The following is a 22202-nucleotide window of genomic DNA, read 5'->3' as shown; positions in this document are numbered from 1 at the left end:
AAGCTTGGAAAATTGCTGCAATGCATGCTGTAGATAGAACATACTGTAGCCATAGTGCACTGTTGGGCAAAGACATTGAGGTCATATTTTGTTATCCTCAAATTAATCTCCTGTGTCATCAGCTCCATGGGCCTGGTCCATTTCCATCTATCTAAATGCAGGCAGTGTATCGCCAGCAATTACTTCTCTTCCCTCCTCTACATATTACCTGTAGCCCTCTCCCCAACGATTTAACCTCAATCCTCTCATTACCTTTACCTACATGCTGCCAACCGTGGGCATGGAATCCGCTTTCACAAGGACACAGGCAATAGTCACCTCAATCTCCACCAATTCTCTTGACCCCTTGACTGACTCTATGCAATCAGATGGCTTGTCTGAAACAAGTCCTGAATGAGAGTCATGTTTTGAGATGTTCAACCTTTTTAATGAGGAACATCTGGGTATGATTTATATGTGTTACTTTTAATTTAGTGAGTTCACAAAGATTTAAAATCAGATTTTGGGGAGAGGGAGTGTGCTGTGTATTCAACCCAAGCTAGACAAGGAAGTCTATGGAATGTTGCCTTCCAGATTAGACAATGAGAGTCCATCCAGACCCACTGGGTAGATTTTCATCTTCGCCACCAGGACAATAGTTTGGCAGGGCAGATCACCTACCCTTTATAAAACACTCCTCATTTTTATGTCATTGAAGACAAAGGTCTACCCCACTGTGTCAAGATGATACGATTCATTTCAAAATGAATGGGAGCCTCCCTTCTTAATCCTCTCCACCTCGCCTCTTTTAAGACACTCCAAGCTTTTGGTTATCTATTGTTTCCTTCTTTGGCTCAGTGACAATTTTTGTCTGGTTATGGTCCTGTGAAGCGCCTTGGGATGTTTTACTATGTGAAAGGAGAGGATTAGGAAGAGAATTCCAGAGTTTAAGCCCGAGACAGCTGGAGGTACGGCTGCCAATGGTGGGTCAAAGGAAATCGGGAATGCACAAGAGGTCAGAAGTTTAGGAACACAGAACTCACAAAAGGTTGTAGGGCGAGAGGTGATTGCAGTTAGGAAAGGGCATAGCCATGGAGGGATTTATACACAAGAATGAAAAATTTAAAATCATGTAATTGATGGACTTGGAACCAATGTTGGTCAGCGAGCACAGAAGCGATGGGTGAACGGGACGTTGCGAGTTAGGATATGGGCAGCAGAATTTTGGATTAGCTTAAGTTTATAAGGGTGGAACATGGGAAGCTGGCGAGGAGAGCATTGAGGTAGCAAAAGCATGCTATTGTTTCAGCAGCAGATGGGCTGAGGCAGGAATGGAGACTGGTGATATTATAGAGATGGAAGTAGGCAGTCTTTGTAATGGAGAGCATATGGGTTTGAAAGCTCAGCTCAATGTCAAATTGGACTTGGGGGGGCCCTTTTCAATTCTCAGCTTTAAGCCCTACTTCCCATCGAACACATGGACTGCTCACTTCCATCACTGTAACATTGTCTGCCTCCACCCTACCTTAACCCCATCCTTACCAAAATTCTTATGCATGCCTTTGCCAACTCTGGACTCAACTAGTTAATGCCCTCCTTGCTGGCATCCCATTCTCCATAAACTCTAACTTGTACAAATTGTGACCCGCACTAAGTCTGGCTTGCTCGCTAACTTGGTTATAGCTTTCTTGCATTGGTTCCCCATCCCAGTAGTAGTGATGTTGGGGAGGGCATCAAACAGGAAATTAGGAGTGCATGCAATAAAGGTGCAGCAGTTATAATGGGTGACTTTAATATGCACATAGATTGGGCTAGCCAAACTGGAAGCAATACGGTGGAGGAGGATTTCCTGGAGTGCATAAGGGATGGTTTTCGAGACCAATATGTCGAGGAACCAACTAGGGGGGAGGCCATCTTAGACTGGGTGTTGTATAATGAGAGAGGATTAATTAGCAATCTCATTGTGCGAGGCCCCTTGGGGAAGAGTGACCATAATATGGTGGAATTCTGCATTAGGATGGAGAATGAAACAGTTAATTCAGAGACCATGTCCAGAACTTAAAGAAGGGTAACTTTGAAGGTATGAGGCGTGAATTGGCTAAGATAGATTGGCGAATGATACTTAAGGGGTTGACTGTGGATGGGCAATGGCAGACATTTAGAGACCGCATGGATGAATTACAACAATTGTACATTCCTGTCTGGCGTAAAAATAAAAAAGGGAAGGTGGCTCAACCGTGGCTATCAAGGGAAATCAGGGATAGTATTAAAGCCAAGGAAGTGGCATACAAATTGGCCAGAAATAGCAGCGAACCTGGGGACTGGGAGAAATTTAGAACTCAGCAGAGGAGGACAAAGGGTTTGATTAGGGCAGGGAAAATGGAGTACGAGAAGAAACTTGCAGGGAACATTAAGGCAGATTGCAAAAGTTTCTATAGGTATGTAAAGAGAAAAAGGTTAGTAAAGACAAACGTAGGTCCTCTGCAGTCAGAATCAGTGGAAGTCATAACGGGGAACAAAGAAATAGCAGACCAATTGAACAAGTACTTTGGTTCAGTATTCACTAAGGAGGACACAAACAACCTTCCGGATATAAAAGGGGTCAGAGGGTCTAGTAAGGAGGAGGAACTGAGGGAAATCTTTATTAGTCGGGAAATTGTGTTGGGGAAATTGATGGGATTGAAGGCCGATAAATCCCCAGGGCCTGATGGACTGCATTCCAGAGTACTTAAGGAGGTGGCCTTGGAAATAGTGGATGCATTGACAGTCATTTTCCAACATTCCATTGACTCTGGATCAGTTCCTATCGAGTGGAGGGTAGCCAATGTAACCCCACTTTTTAAAAAAGGAGGGAGAGAGAAAGCAGGGAATTATAGACCGGTCAGCCTGACCTCAGTAGTGGGTAAAATGATGGAATCAATTATTAAGGATGTCATAGCAGCATTTGGAAAATGGTGACATGATAGGTCCAAGTCAGCATGGATTTGTGAAAGGGAGATCATGCTTGACAAATCTTCTGGAATTTTTTGAGGATGTTTCCAGTAAAGTGGACAAAGGAGAACCAGTTGATGTGGTATATTTGGACTTTCAGAAGGCTTTCGACAAGGTCCCACACAGGAGATTAATGTGCAAAGTTAAAGCACATGGGATTGGGGGTAGTGTGCTGACGTGGATTGAGAACTGGTTGTCAGACAGGAAGCAAAGAGTAGGAGTAAATGGGTACTTTTCAGAATGGCAGGCAGTGACTAGTGGGGTACCGCAAGGTTCTGTGCTGGGGCCCCAGCTGTTTACATTGTACATTAATGATTTAGACGAGGGGATTAAATGTAGTATCTCCAAATTTGCGGATGACACTAAATTGGGTGGCAGTGTGAGCTGCGAGGAGGATGCTATGAGGCTGCAGAGTGACTTGGATAGGTTAGGTGAGTGGGCAAATGCGGGGCAGATGAAGTATAATGTGGATAAATGTGAGGTTATCCACTTTGGTGGCAAAAACAGAGAGACAGACTATTATCTGAATGGTGACAGATTAGGAAAAGGGAAGGTGCAACGAGACCTGGATGTCATGGTACATCAGTCATTGAAGGTTGGCATGCAGGTACAGCAGGCGGTTAAGAAAGCAAATGGCATGTTGGCCTTCATAGCGAGGGGATTTGAGTACAGGGGCAGGGAGGTGTTGCTACAGTTGTACAGGACCTTGGTGAGGCCACACCTAGAGTATTGTGTACAGTTTTGGTCTCCTAACTTGAGGAAGGACATTCTTGCTATTGAGGGAGTGCAGCGAAGATTCACCAGACTGATTCCCGGGATGGTGGGACTGACCTATCAAGAAAGACTGGATCAACTGGGCTTGTATTCACTGGAGTTCAGAAGAGTGAGAGGGGACCTCATAAAAACGTTTAAAATTCTGACAAGTTTGGACAGGAAGAATGTTCCCAATGTTGGGGAAGTCCAGAACCAGGGGTCACAGTCTAAGGATAAGGGGTAAGCCATTTAGGACCGAGATGAGGAGAAACTTCTTCACCCAGAGAGTGGTGAACCTGTGGAATTCTCTACCACAGAAAGTAGTTGAGGCCAATTCACTAAATATATTCAAAAGGGAGTTAGATGAGGTCCTTACTACTCGGGGGATCAAGGGGTATGGCGTGAAAGCAGGAAGGGGGTACTGAAGTTTCATGTTCAGCCATGAACTCATTGAATAGCGGTGCAGGCTAGAAGGGCTGAATGGCCTGCTCCTGCACCTATTTTCTATGTTTCTATGTTTCTATCCCCCAAACTCTTTTAATTCATAATTTGTTATCCTCGTCTATAGATCCCACCCTGCAATTTCTTCCAGCTTTATATGCTTCTAGTTTTCTGCACAACCCATCTCGTTTCGCTCCACCATTGCTAGCAGGGTCTTCAACTACCTCAGTCTTACTTGTTGGAACTCCTTCCTTAAACCTCTCCACCTTTCAAATTCTTCCCAATATCAATTTTTGCACTCAGTTACCTCTCCTAAACTCTTCTCACTGACTTGGTCCGATTTCATTATGCCTATTTTCGATTTTTATATTAAGGCACTACCTGGAATACTGTGTAGAGTTTTGGTATCCATATTTAAGAAAGGATATACTTGCTTTGGAGACAGTTCAGAAAAGGTTCACTAGGTTGATTCTGGAGATGAGGGGGTTGATTTATGAGGAAAGGTTGAGTAGGTTGGGCCTCTACTCATTGGAATTAAGAAGAATGAGAGGTGATCTTATCGAAACATAAGATTTTGAGAGGGTTTGACAAGGTGGATGCAGAGAGGATGTTTCCACTGATGGGGGAGACTAGAACTAGGGGTCATAATCTTAGAATAAGGGCCGCCCATTTAAAACTGAGATGAGGAGGATTTTTTTCTCTCAGAAGGTTGTAAATTTGTGGAATTCACTGCCTCAGAGAGCTATGGAAGCTGGGTCATTGAATAAATTTAAGACAGAGATAGACAGTTTCTTAACCGATAAGGGAATAAGGGGTTATGGGGAGTGGGCAGAGAAGTGGACCCGAGTCCATGATCGAATCAGCCATGATCGTATTAAATGGTGGAGCAGGCTCTAGGGGCCGTATGCACTACTCCTGCTCCTATTTCTTATGTTCTTATGCAGAACATAAAATACAAGCAGCTCCCGTTTAAAGCATATCACCTCGAATACTTTTCACTTTATTTTTTAATGATATTTTGCAATATAATGCACTGAATGGTGGGGGGGGGGGGGGCAACAGTATTGCACTTACTGTTATGTATGGAGAAAGAGTCAGACTGAACACTGTGAGCTCAAAGTAAAGTGTGACCTTAGTCTTTTATTGCAGGTCTCCAGCGTGCCTCTCCAACCTGTGAGGCCTCCTTAAATACCTGTGCTCCCAAGGGATTATGGGATTCCTTAGAACTCCAGGGGATGAGCCCTCTGGTGGCTGTACAGAGTAAATACAAGTTTACATATATAACAACATACCCCGCACCCCCCCCCCCCCCCCAAAGTCAATAGTGTAACTATTTACAATGTAAGTCGATCTGGGGCCCTTCTTGTCCTGGTTAATCGTCTCAGTGTGAAAGCTGGTGTTGTTGAATCATTTGTTGGGCCCTCGCTGGGCTGCTGTGCAGCTGGCCTTGCTGGGCTACCTGGTGTGTTGGGTCCTGCTGGGCTGCTGTGGATGATGGGTTCTGCTTCGTGGTCAACCATGGTGCCAGTTGCCACTGGTGTGTATGTTGGGGGATCAAAAAAGATAGGGTCCAAGGTGGGTTGCTCAGGATATTCCGTGAATCTGAGTTTAATTTGGTCCAAGTGTTTCCGGTGAATGAGTCCATTTGAAAGTTTGACCCGAAACACCGTGCTCCCCTCTTTGGCCATGACAGTGCCGGGAAGCCATTTGGGACCTTGTCCATAATTCAATACAAATACAGGATCATTGATTTCAATCTCGCGTGACACATTTGCGCTATCATGGTATGTACTTTGTTGAAGCCGCCTGCTCTCTACCTGTTCATGTCGATCAGGGTGAACTAATGAGAGCCTTGTCTTAAGTGCTCTTTTCATGAGCAGTTCAGCAGGTGGGATCCCAGTGAGCAAGTGGGGTCTCGTGCGGTAGCTAAGCAGAACTCGGGATAGGCGAGTCTGCAGTGTGCCTTCAGTTACCCTCTTCAAGCCTTGCTTGATGGTTTGCACTGCTCTCTCTGTCTGACCATTGGATGCTGGTTTAAACGGGGCAGATGTGACATGTTTGATCCCGTTACGGGTCATGAATTCTTTGAACTCAGCACTGGTAAAACATGGCCCGTTGTCGCTCACCAGGACATCGGGTAGCCTGTGTGTGGCAAACATGGCCCGCAAGCTTTCAGTAGTGGCAACGGACATGCTAGCTGACATTATCTCACATTCAATCCACTTGGAGTGCGCGTCTACAACCTCAAGGAACATTTTACCCAAGAACGGGCCTGCATAGTCGACATGTACCCTAGACCACGGTTTGGAGGGCCAAGACCATAAACTTAGTGGCGCTTCCCTGGGTACATTGCTTAACTGCGAGCATGTATTACATCTGTGAACGCAGGACTCTAAGTCCGCATCGATACCGGGCCACCATACATGGGATCTGGCTATCGCTTTCATCATTACAATGCCTGGGTGGGTACTGTGGAGGTCATTGATGAAGGTGTCTCTGCTCTTCTTGGGAACCACTACTCGATTGCCCCACAGAAGGCAGTCTGCCTGTATAGACATTTCAGCTTCGTGCCGCTGGAATGGCTTTATAACTTCCTGCATTTCCACTGGGACACGGACCAGTTCCCGTGAAGCACACAGCTTTTGACTAGAGATAATAAGGGGTCCTGGCTTGTCCAGGTTTTCATCTGCCGGGCAGTGATGGGCGATTGCTCACTCTCAAATGTTTCCATAGCCATGGCTAAATCTGCGGGCTGCACCATTTCCACCCCCATGGTGGGCAATGGCAGCTTACTGAGAGCATTGGTGCAGTTTTATGTGCCTGACCTGTGGCGGATGGTGTAGTTGTATGCGGACAATGTGAGCGCCCATCTCTGGATGCGGGCCGATGCGTTGGTATTTATCCCTTTACTCTCGGAAAACAGGGATATGAGTGGCTTCTGGTCAGTTTCCAATTCGAATTTTAGCCCAAACAGGTATTGATACATTTTCTTTACCCCATAGACACATGCTAATGGGTTTTTTTCAATCATGCTGTAGGCTCTCTCAGCCTTAGACAGACTCCTGGATGCATAAGCAACCAGTTGCAGTTTCCCGAAATCATTAGCTTGTTGCAATACACACCCAACGCCATATGATGACGCATCACATGCTTGTACCAAACGCTTACATGAATCATACAACACAAGCAATTTGTTTGAGCATAACAATTTTCACGCTTTTACAAAGGCATTTTCTTGGCTTTTGCTCCAAACTCATTTATCCGCCGCCGCAATCCTCCTTCCCAAAAACTCCACTTCAGGCACCAGGAAAATGCACTTCGTGCGTTTTAATCTGAGCCCCACGCGGTTGAGTCGACAAAGAACCTCCTCCAGGTTCTGCAGATGCTCGACTGTGTTCTGACCTGTAACCAAGATGTCGTCCTGGAAGACTACGGTATGCAGGACTGACTTCTGTAAGCTTTCCATGTTTCTCTGGAATATCGCCGCCGCTGATCAAATTCCAAACGGGCATCTATTATAAACAAAAAGACCTTTGTGTGTGTTGATGCAGGTGAAGCCTTTCAATGATTCCTCCAGTTCCTGCATCATGTAGGCTGAAGTCAGATCCAGCTTCGTGAATGTCTTTCTTCCCGCTAGGGTTGCAAAGAGGTCGCTGGCCTTTGGTAGTGAGTATTGGTCCAGCAGGGAGAAACGATTGATAGTTACTTTGTAATCGCCACAGATTCTGACGGTGCCGTCTCCCTTGAGGACTGGGACAATAGGACTGGACCACTCGTTGAACTCGATCGGGGAAATTATGCCCTCTCTTTGCAGCCGGTCTAGCTCGATCTCTACCCTTTCTCTCGTCATGTACGGTACTGCTCTCGCCTTGTGATGGATGAGTTGCGCCCCCCGAATTAGGTGGATCTGCACTTTTGCTCCTTGGAATTTCCCGATGCTTGGTTCGAACAGCGAAGGAAATTTGTTTAAGACCTGGGCACACGAAGTGTCGTCAGTGGGCGATAGCGCTCGGACATCGTCACAGTTCCAGCGTATCTTTCCCAGCCAGCGCCTGCCGAGCAGCGTGGGACCATCGCCCAGTACCATCCAGAGTGGTAGCTTGTGCACCGCTCCATCGTAGGAGACCTTTACGGTAGCACTGCCGATTACGGGAATCAGTTCTTTTGTGTAAGTTCTTAGTTTTGTGCGAACTGGAATTAGGACTGGCCTTGAGACCTTGTTGCATCACAATCTTTCGAAAGTCTTTTTGCCCATGATGGACTGGCTCGCGCCCATGTCCAGCTCCATTGACACCGGGAGTCCATTTAGTTTAACATTCAGCATTATCGGGGGACAATTCGTGGTGAATGTGTGCACCCCATGTATCTCTACCTTCTCGGTCTGAGGCTCTGGTTCGTCGTGATCCTCCGTGGATTGTCCTTCTCTGCAACATGGTGGTTTGCAGGTTTAACAGGATTTGCAGCTCGCCTGTACATACGTTGGAGGTGTCCCATTGTTCCACAGCCCTTGCAAACGTACCCTTTGAATCGGCATGAATGGAAACGATGATTACCCCCGCAGCGCCAACAAGGTATTAATGGCCTTGCATTCATCGCCCTTGATGGTGGACTCTGAGACATCTGCAGATGTGCAGCTGTAGGCATGTGTGACCTGCCCTGTACGTTGCGATTCAAAAGCAACATCATTTTGTTCACAGTACTTGTAGCAGCACTTGTGTGCTGAGATATTTGCTTAGTACTGTCACTGGTGGCAATGAACGCCTGGGCTATCGCTATGGCCTTACTCAAGGTTAGGGTCTCCACAGTCAAATGTTTGCGAATGATGGTTTCGTGGCCAATGCCAAGTACGAAAAAGTCTCTGAGCATGTGCTCCAAATGTCCTTCAAATTCGCAATGTCCTGCAAGGCGTCTTAGCTCGGCGACATAACTCGCCACTTCCTGGCCTTCAGACCTTTTGTAGGTGTAGAACCGGTACCTCGCCATCAGAATGCTTTCCTTCGGGTTCAAATGCTCTTGGACCAGTGTGCACAAATCATCATACGATTTCTCCATGGGTTTCGCTGGAGTGAGCAGATTATTAATGAGGGCATATGTTAGTGCCCCACAGATGGTGAGGAGGATCGCCCTTTGTTTGGCAGTGTTCTCTTCCCCATCTAGCTCGTTGGCCACAAAGTATTGGTCGAATCACTCCACAAAAGTTTCCCAATCATCTCCCTCCAAAAATTTCTCCAGGATGCCCACTGTTTTCTGCATCTTTCGGTTCACTATCTGTATCTTGTCGCCAGTTATTGTGTATGGAGAAAGAGTCAGACTGAACACTGTGAGCTCAAAGTAAAGTGTGACCTTAGTTTTTTATTGCAGGTCTCCAGAGTGCCTCCTTAAATACCTGTGCTCCCAAGGGATTATGGGATCCCTCGAGACTCCAGGGGATGAGCCCTCTGGTGGCTGTACAGAGTAAATACAAGTTTACATATATAACACTTACCGTGTTTCTTATTATCCTGCCACTCTCCCGTATATTCATCCCCCCTCACTGTGTAGACCGTGTTTTTTAATCCATTTTTCTGCGCATTTCGATCCCAGTCATTCCAACGATTTTCTTTTGGTTTCCGAGGTCTCAAAAATGGCATCTTTTACCGTTGAGGCTTATGATAAGAGTGCAGGTTACACACAATCCCGAAAGAGGAGACAGTAAACGAGTGGGGAGGCCGGGGATTCTCCTCCAGTGTGCGTCACAGGCAAGTTTATTCAAATTTATTTCCACACGGGAAACCTTCGGGAGCAGATATCAGAAAAAATGCCCGAAAATTGACAGCAATTCATTTCAACTCCTGGTGAAGTTGAACGATCAATACGGTAAGATGTTTAACAACAATCCGCGTAGTTACTGACGCTCTTGTGGTACTGCAGTGTACGGCGCGTTGCTATAGCAACTGAGGCGAGCCGTGTGGGTGGGGCCTTGTGATTCGTGACGCGAATGTTTTTAATTTTAAAAGTAAAATAAGGATAAAGCAAGAACAAAAAAGAAACTATTGTAAGACCAAATTTCTTTTTTGAAAAGAATAATGATTTTTAAAACGGAAATTGTTTGATGGACTATGTCAGCAGCTCGTCACATCGCCCCGCCCGCAGGAGGTGACCAGAAAACCAGCAAGCGGTTCCCAACCAACATAGAAACATAGGCCTGGAAGGTAGATCTTGATATCATGTAATGTGCATTCACTTTTAGACGTAGAAGCGTCCCAAATCTAATCTCTTTAAAATAAAAAGTTCCAAAATGATACCTTTAAAGCTGTGAGGAGTTGAAGAATTTCACTACAAGAGATCACTCAAAAGTTTCTGAACAATGATCTTAGCACCAAGTAGCTGAACTTTTTTTGTGGACCGGGTTACAGTTTATACTACATTTCCCCATTAATCTCATTGAAATTTACTTCTTAACCTTGGTGGCTCAAAGCTTAGAAACATAGAAACATCGAAAATAGGTGCAGGAGTAAGCCATTCGGCCCTTCGAGCCTGCACTGACATTCAATGAGTTCATGGCTGAACATGCAACTTCAGTACCCCATTCCTGCTTTCTCGCCATACCCCTTGATCCCCCTACTAGTAAGGACGACATCTAACTCCTTTTTGAATATATTTAGTGAATTGGCCTCAACAACTTTCTGTGGTAGAGAATTCCACAGGTTCACCACTTTCTGGGTGAAGAAATTTCTCCTCATCTCGATCCTAAATGGCTTACCCCTTATCCTTAGACTGTGACCCCTGGTTCCGGACTTCCCCAACATTGGGAACATTCTTCCTGCATCCAACCTGTCTAAACCCATGAGAATTTTAAACATTTCGATGCGATCCCCTCTCATTCTTCTGAACTCCAGTGAATACAAGCCCAGTTGATCCAGTCTTTCTTGATATGTCAGTCCCGCCATCCCGGGAATCAGTCTGGTGAACCTTTGCTGCACTCCCTCAATAGCAAGAATGTCCTTCCTCAAGTTAGGAGACCAAAACTGTACACAATACTCCAGGTGTGGCCTCACCAAGGCCCTGTACAACTGTAGCAACACCTCCCTGCCCCTGTACTCAAATCCCCTCGTTATGAAGGCCAACATGCCATTTGCTTTCTTAACCGCCTGCTGTACTCATCCACAGTCAACCCCTTAAGTATTATTCGCCAATCTATCCCAGCCAATTCACGGCTCATACCTTCAAAGTTACCCTTCTTTAAGTTCTGGACCATGGTCTCTGAATTAACTGTTTCATTCTCCATCCTAATGTAGAATTCCACCATATTATGGTCACTCTTCCCCAAGGGTCTTCATTTGAAATCGTTAGTTTTCCCGGAACAAATTTAAGTTGCACATCCAAAGGGAAAAATGGAAAACTGTTTCCATCAATCTATGTGCATATTAGATTTTACCATCTCTACAAATTACATACTTCTCTGTGTGGAGAATATTGCGCTATGATGAGGTATGGAAGCTACGCATGGAATGTGTTCCAGCCAATAGTCACATATGCTATATCGCTATTAATGAGACCGGATAACTCATCAGTGACAGTCACGAATAAGTTATTTTCAGCCTAATGAATAGTGATTGTTATCATTAGTCAACATTCCAAAATAGTTGGGTTCGATGCATGTGACTGCACAAAGGATTTAAAACAAGATTGGAGTGTTAGAAGCATTGATAATATGGAGGTGTGATAGTAGCTATAGTTACATAGAAACATAGAAAATAGATGCAGGAGTAGGTCATTCGGCCCTTCGAGCCTGCACCACCATTCAATAAGATCATGGCTGATCATTCATCTCAGTACCCCTTTCCTGCTTTCTCTCCATATCCCTTGATCCCTTTAGCCGTAAGGGCCATATCTAACTCCCTCTTCAATATATCCAGTGAACTGGCATCAACAAATCTGCGGTAGGGAATTCTCTGAGTAAATAACTCTCTGAGTAAAGAAGTTTCTCCTCATCTCAGTCCTAAATGGCTTACCCCTTCTCCTTAGATTGTGTCCCCTGGTTCTGGACTTCCCCAGCATCAGGAACATTCTTCCTGCATCTAACCTGTCCAGTCTCGTCAGAATTTTCTATGAGATCCTCTCTCATCCTTCTAAACTCTAGTGAATACAGGCCCAGTCGATCCAGTCTCTCCTCATATCTCAGTCCTGCCATCCCGGGAATCAGTCTGGTGAACCTTTGCTGCATTCCCTCAATAGCAAGAACGTCCTTCCTCAGGTTAGTAGACCAAAACTGAACACAATATTCCAGGTGAGGCCTCACCAAGGACCTCCCTGCACCTATACTCAAATCCACTAGCTATGAAGGCCAACATACCATTTGCCTTCGTCACCGCCTGCTGTACCTGCATGCCAACTTTCAATGACTGATGTACCATGACACCCAGGTCTCGTTCCACTTCCCCTTTTCCTAATCTGCCGCCATTCAGATAATATTCTGCCTTCATGTTTTTGCCAGCAAAGTGGATAACCTCACATTTATCCAAATTATACTGTATCTGCCATGCATTTGCCCACTCTCCTAACCTGTCCAAGTCACCCTGCAGCCTCTTAGCGTCCTCCTCACAGCTCACATCGCCATCCAGCTTAGTGTCATCTGCAAACCTGGAGATATTACACTCAATTCTTACATCTAATCATTAATGTATATTGTAAATAGCTGGGGTCCCAGCACTGAGCCCTGCGGCACCCCACTAGTCACTGCCTGCCATTCTGAAAAGGACCCGTTTATCCAGACTCTCTGCTTCCTGTCTGGCAACCAGTTCTCTATCCACGTCAATAGATTACCCCCAATAACATGTGCTTTAATTTTGCACACCAATCTCTTGTGTGGGACCTTGTCAAAAGCCTTTTGAAAGTCCAAATACACCACATCCACTGGTTCTCCCTTGTCTACTCTACGAGTTACATCCTCAAAAAATTCTAGAAAATTTGTCAAGCATGATTTCCCCTTCATAAATCCATGCTGACTTGGACAGATCCTGTCACTGCTTTCCAAATGCGCTGCTATTTCATTTTTAATAATTGATTCCAACATTTTCCCCACTACTGATGTCAGGCTAACCGGTCTATAAATCCCTGTTTTCTCTCCCTCCTTTTTAAAAAAGTGGTGTTATGTTAGTTACCCTCCAGTCCATAGGAACTGATCCAGAGTCGATAAGATTGTTGAAAAATGATCACCAATGCATCCACTACTTCTAGGGCCAGATAGTGGGAAGGTGAAAAGAGAAATAAAAAGGCCTTAATTGGAATAAAGAATCGTAGAATGATACAGCACAGAAGGAGGCCATTCAGTCCATCATGCCTGTGCTGGCTCTTTGAGTTATACAATTCATCCCATTCCCCCTGCTCTTTCCCCATTGCACTGTAAATGTTTCCACTTCAAGTATTTATCCAATTTCCTTTTGAAAGTTATTATTGAATCTGCTTCCACCACCCTTTCAGGCAGTGCATTCCAGATCATAAAAATACACTGTGTAAAAACATTTTTTCCTCATGTCACCTCTGGTTCTTTAGCCAATAGTCTTAAATCTGTGTCACAGAGTCATTAAGGCACAGAACGAGGCCATTCAGCCCATAGAGCCCATGCCACCTCTCTGTAGAGCAATCCAATCAATCCCATTCCCTCGCTCTATCCCTGTAGCCCTGCAAGTTTGGTTCCCTCAGGTGCCTATCCAAATTCCTTTTGAAATCATTGATCATCTCCACTTCCACCACCCTCGTAGGCAGAGAGTTGCAGGTCATTACCATCCACTGCGTAAAAAAGTTCTTCCTCACATCCCCTCTGCATCTCTTTCCCAAAACCTTAAATCTATGTCCCCTAATCCTTGTACCATCAGTTAATGGGAACAGCTTTTCTTTGTCTCCCTTATCTAAACCTGTCATAATCTTGAACACCTCTATCAAATCTCCCCTCAACCTCCTTTGCTCCAAGGAGAACAACCCCAGCTTCTCCAACCTAACTTGTAGCTAAAATCCCTCAGCCCTGGAACCATTCTGGTAAATCTCCTCTGCACCCTCTCAAGGACCTTCACATCCTTCCTAAAGTTTGGTGACCAGAACTGGATGCAATACTCCAGTTGCGGCCTAACCAGAGCTTTACAAAGGTTCAACATAACTTCCCTGCTTTTGTACTCACAACCTCTATTTATGAAGCCCAGGATCCCATATGCTTTGCTAACTATTCTCTCAGTATGTCCTGCCACCTTCAAAGATCTATGCACATGAACCCCCATATCCCTCTGTCCCTGCACACTCTTTAGAACTGTACGAATATGTCTATATTGCCTCTCCCTATCTCTCTGCCAAAATGCATCACCTCACACTTCTCTGTATTAAATTTCATCTGCCACTTGTCCGCCCATTCTGCCAGCCTATTTATGTCCTGTTGCAGTCGATTAAAATCATCTTCACTGTTTGCCACACTTCCAAGTTTGGTATCATCAGCAAATTTTGAAATTTTACTCTGTATTCCAATATCCAAGTCATGTGTATATATATCAAAAAACCAGTGGTTGTAGCACTAGTGTCCTCTGGTTACTGTAAGGGGTGGTTTTTGGGGCGGTCAGCTTTCCTTTCTGACCTTATATGAGTGGTTTCGAATCGCCCCCACACCCTTGGTTCTAGACTCTGGAATTATGAAGGGACTGTGACAGACTTAAACAGACAATCGGTTTCAAGGTAGGAAGCAGGTATGGCTTTATTGTGTTTAAAAGGAAGTAAAAGGCACACCTTTAATAACACACAAAGAATAGTAATACCAATACACACTGAGAGGTACAACACATTGAATAAATTGTCAACATGCAGCCTGTGGGGAAAAGAATACAGCTTAAACTCTAAATGGGGTAAAGAGGAGAATGCAGATACATTTACACAAGTTATCCCAGCCTCCCCCTCCCAATTCCTCAAACTAACTAAGTTATAGCTCTGGGGGTTCAGGGGCTATGCTCACCAATCCCTTTTGACAGTTGCCGGTGAATCGCGGGTTCGGGGTTCACTGCACTTGGCCTTCTCGGCGAGCCGTACCCCGGATGGAGGAGAGGACTTCGGACTGCGTAGTCTTCAGTTGGGGTGAGTCCGTTGATGCGGTAAGTTGCGTTTTGGATGTATGGGGTAAGTACCCACTTTCTTTGTTCAGGAATAGTTTAGTTCGTGCTTTTTGGTAATTTCTCACCCGTTGGTCGTTCAGAAGTAGATTGTAGAGTGGAAATAAATATCAATTCTTTGGTTTTTGCTGAGTTGGTTTCGGTTGGTTGTTTCGCTGGTTGTGGTGGCCCGGGTTGTCAATTTGGTTGCTGACAAACTTTCCGTTTCGTGGGCTTCGTGCTCGGTTGGTCCTTGATGATTTCTTGTAGTTTTCTCCACTACCCCATTTCTTCATTCCCCACCTCCGGCTGCTTGAGTGTTCTTTTCCTTGTAAAACTGGGAATAGATATACCCTAAAAAGGCTTCCTTATCTCCCAACAAATCTGGCCCAGCTCTTTGTTTCAAGGGAGCTGCTCATTAGTTTTGAGCTCTCTTCTTTGTCAGAATTTGTCGGGCTTGTTCAGCAGTAATTTGATTATGATGTGTTAATGTGGAAAATCACCGGTTGGCATTGTTGGCAGTGTTTAAACTCTTGGGCTGTTGGACTGGGCCCGTGATTTCTATAGGTCTATTTGCACATGCATACCACTAATGGTCTCCGGTGATTAGCCTGATAGCTCTTGATGCGCTTATTGTCACTAGGGAGTTAATTTTTATGTCTCCCAGTTCTTGTTAGTTATCGATCAACTCATTCTCCCAGACAAATTAAATTAGCTCCAATACCCAATTCCTGAGTGAAGTCCCACCCTCTGTTCTGGCAGTCTCTTCCAAATTGTTCCTTTAGAGATCTTAAACTTGTAAAGCTCTTAGGTATCTTCCTCAGAGTTTTTCCTAGGATACCAAAATATTAATCGAGTTCCAAATTAAATTCCCTTTCCTCTGAGTCCAAACACTGGGGGAAAGTCTCCATGAATGCATCCCCTTTTATCCTCTGCAGGCCTCGTCTACCCCTTTAAACTCATTTGTGTCCCGAAGTTTTTCCTTCCATTTTAAAAGTCCAGAAAGGGATTCTTCTCCTCTGCAGGGGAAAAGTACCAGGAATCTTTGCAAAATATTAGTAAATTCTACATTACTGACCCTTCTGCCACTGTAAACAGTTTCTTCTTCTTTACTCTATTTAAACCCTTTATGATTTTGAACACCTCTGTCAAATCTCCCCTTAACTTTCACTGTTCTAAGGAGAACAACCCCAGTTTCTTTAATCTTCCCAGTCCTTCATCTCTGGTATCATTCTGGTACATCTCCTTTGCACCATCTCTAAGGCTTTGACATCCGAAAGTGTGGTGCCCAGAATTGGTCGCAATACTTCAGCTGGGGCCTAACCAGTGTTTTATAAAGGTTTAGTATAACTTCCTTGCTTTTGTACTCTATGTGTCTGTTTATAAAGCCATGTATGCTGTATGCCTTTTTAACAGCGTTCACAATTTGTTCAAAGATTTGAATACATACACCCCCAGGTCTCTCTGTTCCTGAACCCCCTTTAAAATTGTATCATTTCATTTATATTGTCTTTCCCCATTCTTTATATCAAAATGAATCACTTTACACTTCTCTCTCTTAAATTTCACCTGCCATGTGTCTGTCCATTTCACCAGTCTGTCTGTGTCCTCCTGAAGTCTGTTACTATCCTCCTCATTGTTTACTACATTTCTGAGTTTTGTGTCATCTGCAGACTTTGAAATTATGCCCTGTATACGCAAGTCCAGGTCATTTTTATATCAAAAAGAGCAGTGGTCCCAACACCAACCCCTGGTGGGGTGGGAGGGAAAAAACACAGCACACTTCACTCCAGTCTGAAAAACAACCGTTCACCACTACTCTCTGCTTTCTGTTCCTTAGCCAATTTCTTATTCACAAAGCTACTGACCCTTTAATCCCATGGGCTTCAATTTTGCTAATATGTCGATTATGTGGTACTTTATCAAGCGCCTTTTGAAATTCCAGATACACACATCAACTGCACTACCCTCATCAACCCTCTCCATTACTTCATAAAGAATTCAATCAAATTAGTCAAATGTGATGTGCCTTTAACAAATCCGTGCTGGCTTTCATTTATTAACCTATATTTTTCTAAGTGACAATTAATGTTGTCCTGGATTATTTTCTTTAAATGTTCCCCACCACTGATGTTCAGCTCACTGGCCTGTAGTTGCTGGGTTTATCCCTCCTTTTTGAACAGGGATGTACCATGTACAATCCTCCAGTCTTGGCACCACTTCCACATCTAAGGAAGATTGGGCCCAGAGCCTCCGCAATGTCCACCCGTACCTCTCATAGGGCCCAAGTTCTGGATGCCCGTTTTTCGTGCCAGAAAGTGCGCCTAAAAAAAACGTACCTATTCTCCGGCTCCCTGTAGGTCCTCTGGAGCTGGGTTCAGCGCAGCACGAGCTGTTGGGGGCGGAGCCAGGTCCCTGCGCTGAAAGCAGTGCCGGGACCTCTGCACATGCGCGCTACAGTGGGCACGCATGTGCAATAGCTCCAGGCGCCCAAAGCTGTGGGAGGGGCCCGAAGCATGCAGCCCCTAGCCCTGGCCGAATGGCCTCACTGGGGCTGCGTGAATAAGGCTCCTCCCACCCGACCCAACCCGACCCCTGCTCCCCCCCCCCCCGGCGACCTGACCCGACCTCCGCGCCCTCGGACCTCCGCGACTCTCTCCCCCCCCGGACCTCCGCGACTCTCTCTCTGCCCCCCCACCCCCCTTCTCCCCCCACCCTCTTCTCCCCCTCCCCCTCCCACCCCCACTTCTCCCCCACCCCCTTCTTCCCCTCCCCCTCTCCCCCCACCCCCTTCTCTCCACCCTCTTCTCCTCCTCCCCCTCCCACCCCCCTTCTCCCCCTCCCCCTCCCCCTCCTACCCCCTTCTCCCACCACCCCCTTCTCCCCCTCCCCCTCCCCCTCCCACCCCCCTTCTCCCCCTCCCCCTCCCCTCCCCTTGCTGTCAGAAACACAGACACTGACAGACAGAGAGTGAGAGACACACACAGACAGACAGATAGAGACACTGACAGAAACACACTGGGGGGACCGTCCCAGCACGCTGTTGGAGGACTCCCGGTGCTGCAGTCGGTAAGTAGAAAATGTTTTATTTATTGATTTTTTAAAAATTTTTTATTTTTTATTAATTTTTTTTGATTGATTTATTGGTTGATTTATTGATGTATTTATCATTTATTATTGATGATGGCTCTTTATTTGTAAAACTGAAGTGTTTAATGTTTGTAAACTTTCCTTTAAACCCCCCCCCCCCCCACCATTCCCTACGCCTAATTTGTAACCTATGCTTGATTTTCTAAAGTGTAGACAAGGTTTTTTCGAACGTACAAAAATCTTCACTTACTCCATTCTAAGTTAGTTTGGAGTAAGTTTTCACTGCCTAAACTTTGAAAACTGGCGTAAGTGGCCGGACACGCCTCCTTTTGAAAAAAAAATTCTGTTCCAAAGTGAAACTGTTCTAACTGACTAGAACTGGAGCAAACTAAATGCCGAGAATTCAAATTTCTAAGATACTCCATTCTAAACCAGTTGCTCCAAAAAAACAGGAGCAACTCAGGCCGAAACTTAGGCCCTTAGCAACCAAAGTATATGAAAAAGGCTAGCAGATAAATTACAAAAGGAAATTGTGCGGCATTTTATGAATTTAGAAGATTAGGACATTACTGAGTGATTTGACAAGAGGTGTTTAAAATTCTGAAAGGATTGGATGGGTAGATAGAAACAGACGGTTTCCAGTAGTTGTGTGGTCTGGAATAAAGGCATATAGATACAAGATTAAATATAAGAGATTTCAGCCAGAGAGGAGAAACATTTTTGCACAGAGATTTGTGAGGCTGTGGCATTAGTAATTGAAGCCGAGACCATGTCAATATTTAAGAATAGGTTCAACAGATTGTTGAAGGAAATGGCATATGTGAACAAAGCAAGCACAAGGGATTATGTGGAAGATAAACACCAACAGGTCAATGCCCTGATTCCATGTTATAATTTCTGTTGAACTAATTTCCTGTTTGTGCATACATGCATAGAATTACATAGAATATACAGCATAGAAGCAGGCCATTCAGCCCAACCAGTCCATGCCGCATTTATGCTCCACTCGAGCCTCCTCCCATCTTTCATCATCTAACTCTCTCAGCTTAACCACTTTTCCCTTCTCCTTCATCTAGCCTCCCCTTAAATGCATCTATATAATATGCCTCAACTGTTCCCTGTGGTAGCGAGTTCCACATTCTCACCACTCTCTGGGTAAAGAAGTTTCTTCTGAATTCCCTATTTGATTTCTTGGTGGCTATCTTGTATTGATGGCTTCACAAGTGAAAACATTCTGTCTCTGTCTACTCTATCAAAATCTTTCATAATTTTAAAGGCCTCTATAAGGTCACCCCTCCACCTTCTCTTTTCAAGAGAAAAGAGACATAGCCTGTTCACCTTTCCTCATAGGTATAATCTCTCAGTTCTGATAACATCCTTGTAAATTTTTTTTGCACTCTTTCTAGTACGTCTGTAACCTTTTTATAATGTGGCGACCAAAGCCAACCAGAACTGTACACAGTACTCCAAGTGTGGTCTAACCAAAATTTCATATATGTTTAGCATAACTTTTTTACTTTTCAATTCAATCCCTATGAAAATAAACCCTATTGCTTGGCTTGCTTCTTTTATGGCCTTATGACCTGTGTTGCAACTTTTAGTGATTTGTGCATTTGTACTCCGAGATCCCTTTGTTCTTCTATCCCACCTAGACTCGCACCCTCCAAGTAAGAAGTGACCTCCCTATTCTTCCTAACAAAATGTAATACCTCATATTTATCTGTGTTGAACGTCATTTGACAATTATATGCCCATTCTGCAAGTTTATTAGTGTCTTCCTATAATTTGTTGCAGTCCTCCTCAGTATTGACTATCCACCTCGCCCCCCGCCCCCAATTTGGTGTCATCCGCAAATTTAGAAATTGTGTTTTTGATTCCAAAGTCTAAATCATTAATATAAGTTGTGAATAACAGTGGTCTTTGCACTGATGCTTGTGGGACCCACTTCCCGCCTTCTTCTACCCTTTACCCCTACTCTCTGCTTTTTGTCTTTCAGCCAGCCAGCTATCCATTCTGCTACTTGACTCCTGGCTCCGCATGCTCGGAACTTATTCACTATTGTCAAAGTGTTTTGGATATCTAGATATATTACATCTATTGCATTAGCTTTATCTACATTCTCTGTTACCTCTTAAAAGAATTCAGTGAGGTTGGTCAAGCAAGAATTTTCCTTTTGAAATCCGTGTTGACTATTCATTATTATATTTTTGGTATATTTTCTCCTTTAGTAGGGATTCCATTATTTTTCCTACCAACGATGTAAAGCTGACTGGTCTATCGTTCCCTGGATATGTTATGTCTCCCTTCTTAAATATAGATATAAAGTCAGCTATCCACCAGTGCTCTGGCACTACTTTTTCGAATTAATTATTAAGTATATGTAATAGTGCCTCTGCTGTCTCTTCCCTAATTTCTTTTAGAATGCGTGGATGCAATCCATCTGGACCAGGGTTTTATCCTTTTTGAGTTTGATTAGTTTATTTAATATTTCTTCTCTTTATTTTAAATTTGGTTATATCATTTCTAATCTTTTCTTCTGATGTCATGTCCACTTGATCCGTTCCCTGGTAAAAACTGAAGCAAAATAATTATTTAATATTCCTGTTATTTTGCAATCGCTGCCTGTGATTTTATCCATTAGCGGTCCTATTCCCATCCTGACTTTCCTTTTTTATTTATGTGCCTGTAGAATATTTTACTATTTTGTTTTATGTTTCTTAATAATTTAATTTCATACTTCCTCTTTGCCTTCTTAATTGTTTTTTTTGACTTCTCTCCCAATCTCTTCATATTCTCCCTTGTGACGTTTTACTATGTAAAAGGCACGATAGAAATGAAAGTTGTTGTTGCCCAAGGACAGATACCGCGGTGGACCAATGAGCGCTGTAGACAGCGTCCTGTTTCTATGACATATCATAGAATCATAGAATGGTTACAACACGGAAGAAGACCATTCGGCCCGTCAAGCCCCTGCCAGCTCTCTGCAAGAGCTCCTCAGCTAGTCCCACTGCCCCACCCTTTCGCCGTAGCCCTGCAATTTTTTTTCTATCAGGTACTTATCCAATTCCCTTTTGAAAGCCGTGATTGAATCTGCCTTCACCACCCTTTCAGGCAGTGCATTCCAGATCCAAACCACTGGCTGTGTGTAAAAAAGTATTTTCTTATGTCGCCTTTGGTTCTTTTGCCAATCACCTTAAATTTGCCCTCGAGTTCTCGATCCTTCTGCCAATGGGAACAGTTTCTCTCTATCTACTCTGTCTAGACCCCTCATAATTTTGAAACCTCTTTCAAATCTCCTCTCAATCATCACTGCTGTAAGGAGAGCAACCCCAGCTTCTCCAGTCTATCCACGTAACTGAAGTCCCTCATCCCTAGAATCATTCTCGTAAGTCTTTTCTGCACCCTCCCTAAGGTCTTCACATTTCTTCCTAAAGTGTTGTGCCCAGAATTGGATACAATACTCCAGTTGAGGCCGAACCAGTGTTTTATACAGGTTCATCATAATTTCCTTGCTTTTGTATATGCCTCTATTCATGAAGTCTAGGATCCTATAAGCATTTTTAACTGCTTTCTCAACCTGCCCTGACACCTTCAACGATTTTTGCACGTATACTCCTAGGTCTCTCTGTTCGTGCACCCCCTTTAGGATTGTACCCTTTAGGTTTTATTTCTTCTCCTGATTCTTTCTACCAAAATGTATCATTTCATACTTTTCCGCGTTAAATTTCATCTGCCACGTGTGGTGTATGCAGCACACAAATCACTGACTCCACACAGTCTGGTGTTAATCTAACTGCTGTGACCTTCGTCCTTTATTGAACAGCCTCAGAGTGACTCTCAGGT

At 44.4% G+C, this 22202-nt stretch overlaps 2 protein-coding genes across 4 annotated transcripts in view; one reads left to right on the top strand and one right to left on the bottom strand.

Annotated features, from left to right (window-relative positions):
• The window catches only part of morn3 (MORN repeat containing 3), a 60559-nt gene extending 50488 nt beyond the window's left edge, over nt 1-10071 (bottom strand). Inside the window, exon 1 of the mRNA XM_070887818.1 lies at nt 9650-10071. Coding sequence (XP_070743919.1) covers nt 9650-9794 — 145 coding nt within the window. The 5' untranslated portion in view covers nt 9795-10071. The remainder of the gene's footprint in view (nt 1-9649) is intronic.
• Nucleotides 10072-10165: 94 nt separating this feature from the next.
• Nucleotides 10166-22202, top strand: part of tmem120b (transmembrane protein 120B) — an 88487-nt gene continuing 76450 nt past the window's right edge. For all 3 annotated transcript variants that reach the window (XR_011594137.1, XM_070887817.1, XM_070887815.1), the window contains exon 1: nt 10166-10355. The gene's annotated coding sequence lies outside the window, so the exon portion shown is untranslated. The remainder of the gene's footprint in view (nt 10356-22202) is intronic.

Source organism: Pristiophorus japonicus, chromosome 8 (genome assembly GCF_044704955.1).
Source record: "Pristiophorus japonicus isolate sPriJap1 chromosome 8, sPriJap1.hap1, whole genome shotgun sequence".
NCBI classification, from domain to species: Eukaryota; Metazoa; Chordata; class Chondrichthyes; family Pristiophoridae; genus Pristiophorus; species Pristiophorus japonicus.
This window is presented reverse-complemented; position numbering and strand designations above follow the sequence as displayed.